Source organism: Medicago sativa, chromosome 8, assembly GCF_051527215.1.
Source record: "Medicago sativa cultivar Bolivia chromosome 8, Bolivia_mono, whole genome shotgun sequence".
Taxonomy (NCBI): Eukaryota; Viridiplantae; Streptophyta; class Magnoliopsida; order Fabales; family Fabaceae; genus Medicago; species Medicago sativa.
In genome coordinates this window covers 36,806,946-36,808,414 of record NC_140756.1, presented here as the reverse complement: position 1 = coordinate 36,808,414, position 1,469 = coordinate 36,806,946, and the positions used below count along the sequence as shown (strand labels likewise).

General features: G+C 36.0%; 1 protein-coding gene across 1 annotated transcript; it reads right to left on the bottom strand.

Annotated features, from left to right (window-relative positions):
• Window positions 1-254: 254 nt before the first annotated feature.
• On the bottom strand, window positions 255-917 carry LOC146898869 (uncharacterized). Its single transcript, XM_085736635.1, has one exon. The coding sequence runs from the start codon at window positions 915-917 to the stop codon at window positions 255-257; it is 663 nt and encodes a 220-aa protein (XP_085592761.1).
• Between the last annotated feature and the right edge of the window lie 552 nt (window positions 918-1,469).

Sequence of the window (1,469 nt, the reverse complement as noted above, 5' to 3'; positions counted from 1 at the left end):
AAAGCACCACCGTACATATTCTCAGATACATCTCAAGCCTGATAACTTTGTCAGTTGTTGCAAAGTGGTCTTTGATGTAATTCATCTGGATTTCAAGAGGGTTCTTCTTGCATATGGGAGAGAAGTCTTCCATCAGATTTGACTGTGCACTTGATTCACTCAAATCAGTGCTGAGCTTTTTGAAAAACTCAATCAACTTCATGTTCTTGAGTGTTTTCCCATTGATGACCTTTCATGTTGCAGTAGCCAGTTGCTCATCTGTAAAGAAGTTTACCTTGCTGAGAGCATTCAGAATCACTCCTTGATAAAGGATCTCTAAGATGAGTCTTCCATAGGGAACCCAACACCTCTTGTTCTCTTGGCTTTCCATATGCACCTTTCTTTGTGTTGTTGAACATGGATTGATTGACAATCTCGTTCCATGGACTGGTCTTTGAATTGGTTATCCCACCTGTGTGTTTTCCTGATGCATCTCTTCTGAGAACAAAAGCTATATTCTTTTCTGAGATGAAAACTGGGATTCCCATGATGCTTGACCTAATCTCAGTGCATCTGAATGGTTCCAACCCCATTTCTTCTCTAGTCTTCCCTTGAAGAGTATGGTCAATCAGCACTTTCTTTGTTTCTTCCAACATAGCTGCATTTCTATCATAGACATACGCTCTCACCCATAAGTGCCTTACCAAGGTCTCGTATGTTGGGCCATTCAACATATTAAAGTACTCCATCAACCCTTGCATTTCATGATAGCTTCTGATGTCACACCCGTGATGAGCTAAAGAAGTGAAATCAACTGGATTCTTCGTTCGAATCTTTAGGTCCCATTCTTCCAAAGACATGGTCCTTCCTTTGATTTCGTAGGCAGGTGCTTCTTGCATGCTAGATGATGATTCTAGAATAGAACTTGATGATGCCATTAAAGTTGAAGAAAGCTTTTTAGGGTTCTAGGTTTTGATTGTAGAGAAGGTGTTTTACTTCGTAGAGAATAGATGAGAAAGGAAAGTGTATAATCATCTTTAGAAGCACATTTTCCTCAGAACCTCAATAAAGAGCTTCTAATGGACCATTGCTTCTGAACAACTTCAAGACTTAAATTCTAATTCAGGAGCAAGCAAATTTAATCAAACACAAAGTGCATGTTCAAATTTTTCTTTATAAAATCAAATATTTCCACAGTTAAAGGCTTAGTAAATATAATCAGACATAAAGTGCATGTTCAAATTTTTCTTTATAAAATAAAATCTTTCCACAGTTAAATACTTTATACAATCAAAGTGCATGTTCAAATTTTTCTTTATAAAATCAAATTCCTATTCAGTTAAAGGCATATTAAATCAAATATTTCCATTGATGTTTAGTATCAATGAATTGTATATCTAAAATTCCTTTTTGAGCATAGTCTCTAATATAGTGGTGTTTGATTTCAATATCCTTGGATCTTGAATGTAGAATTGGATTCTTTGACAAAC

Excerpts from the sequence above, each read along its gene's own strand:
- LOC146898869 (XM_085736635.1), bottom strand. The coding sequence starts at position 917 with ATGGCATCATCAAGTTCTATTCTAGAATCATCATCTAGCATGCAAGAA.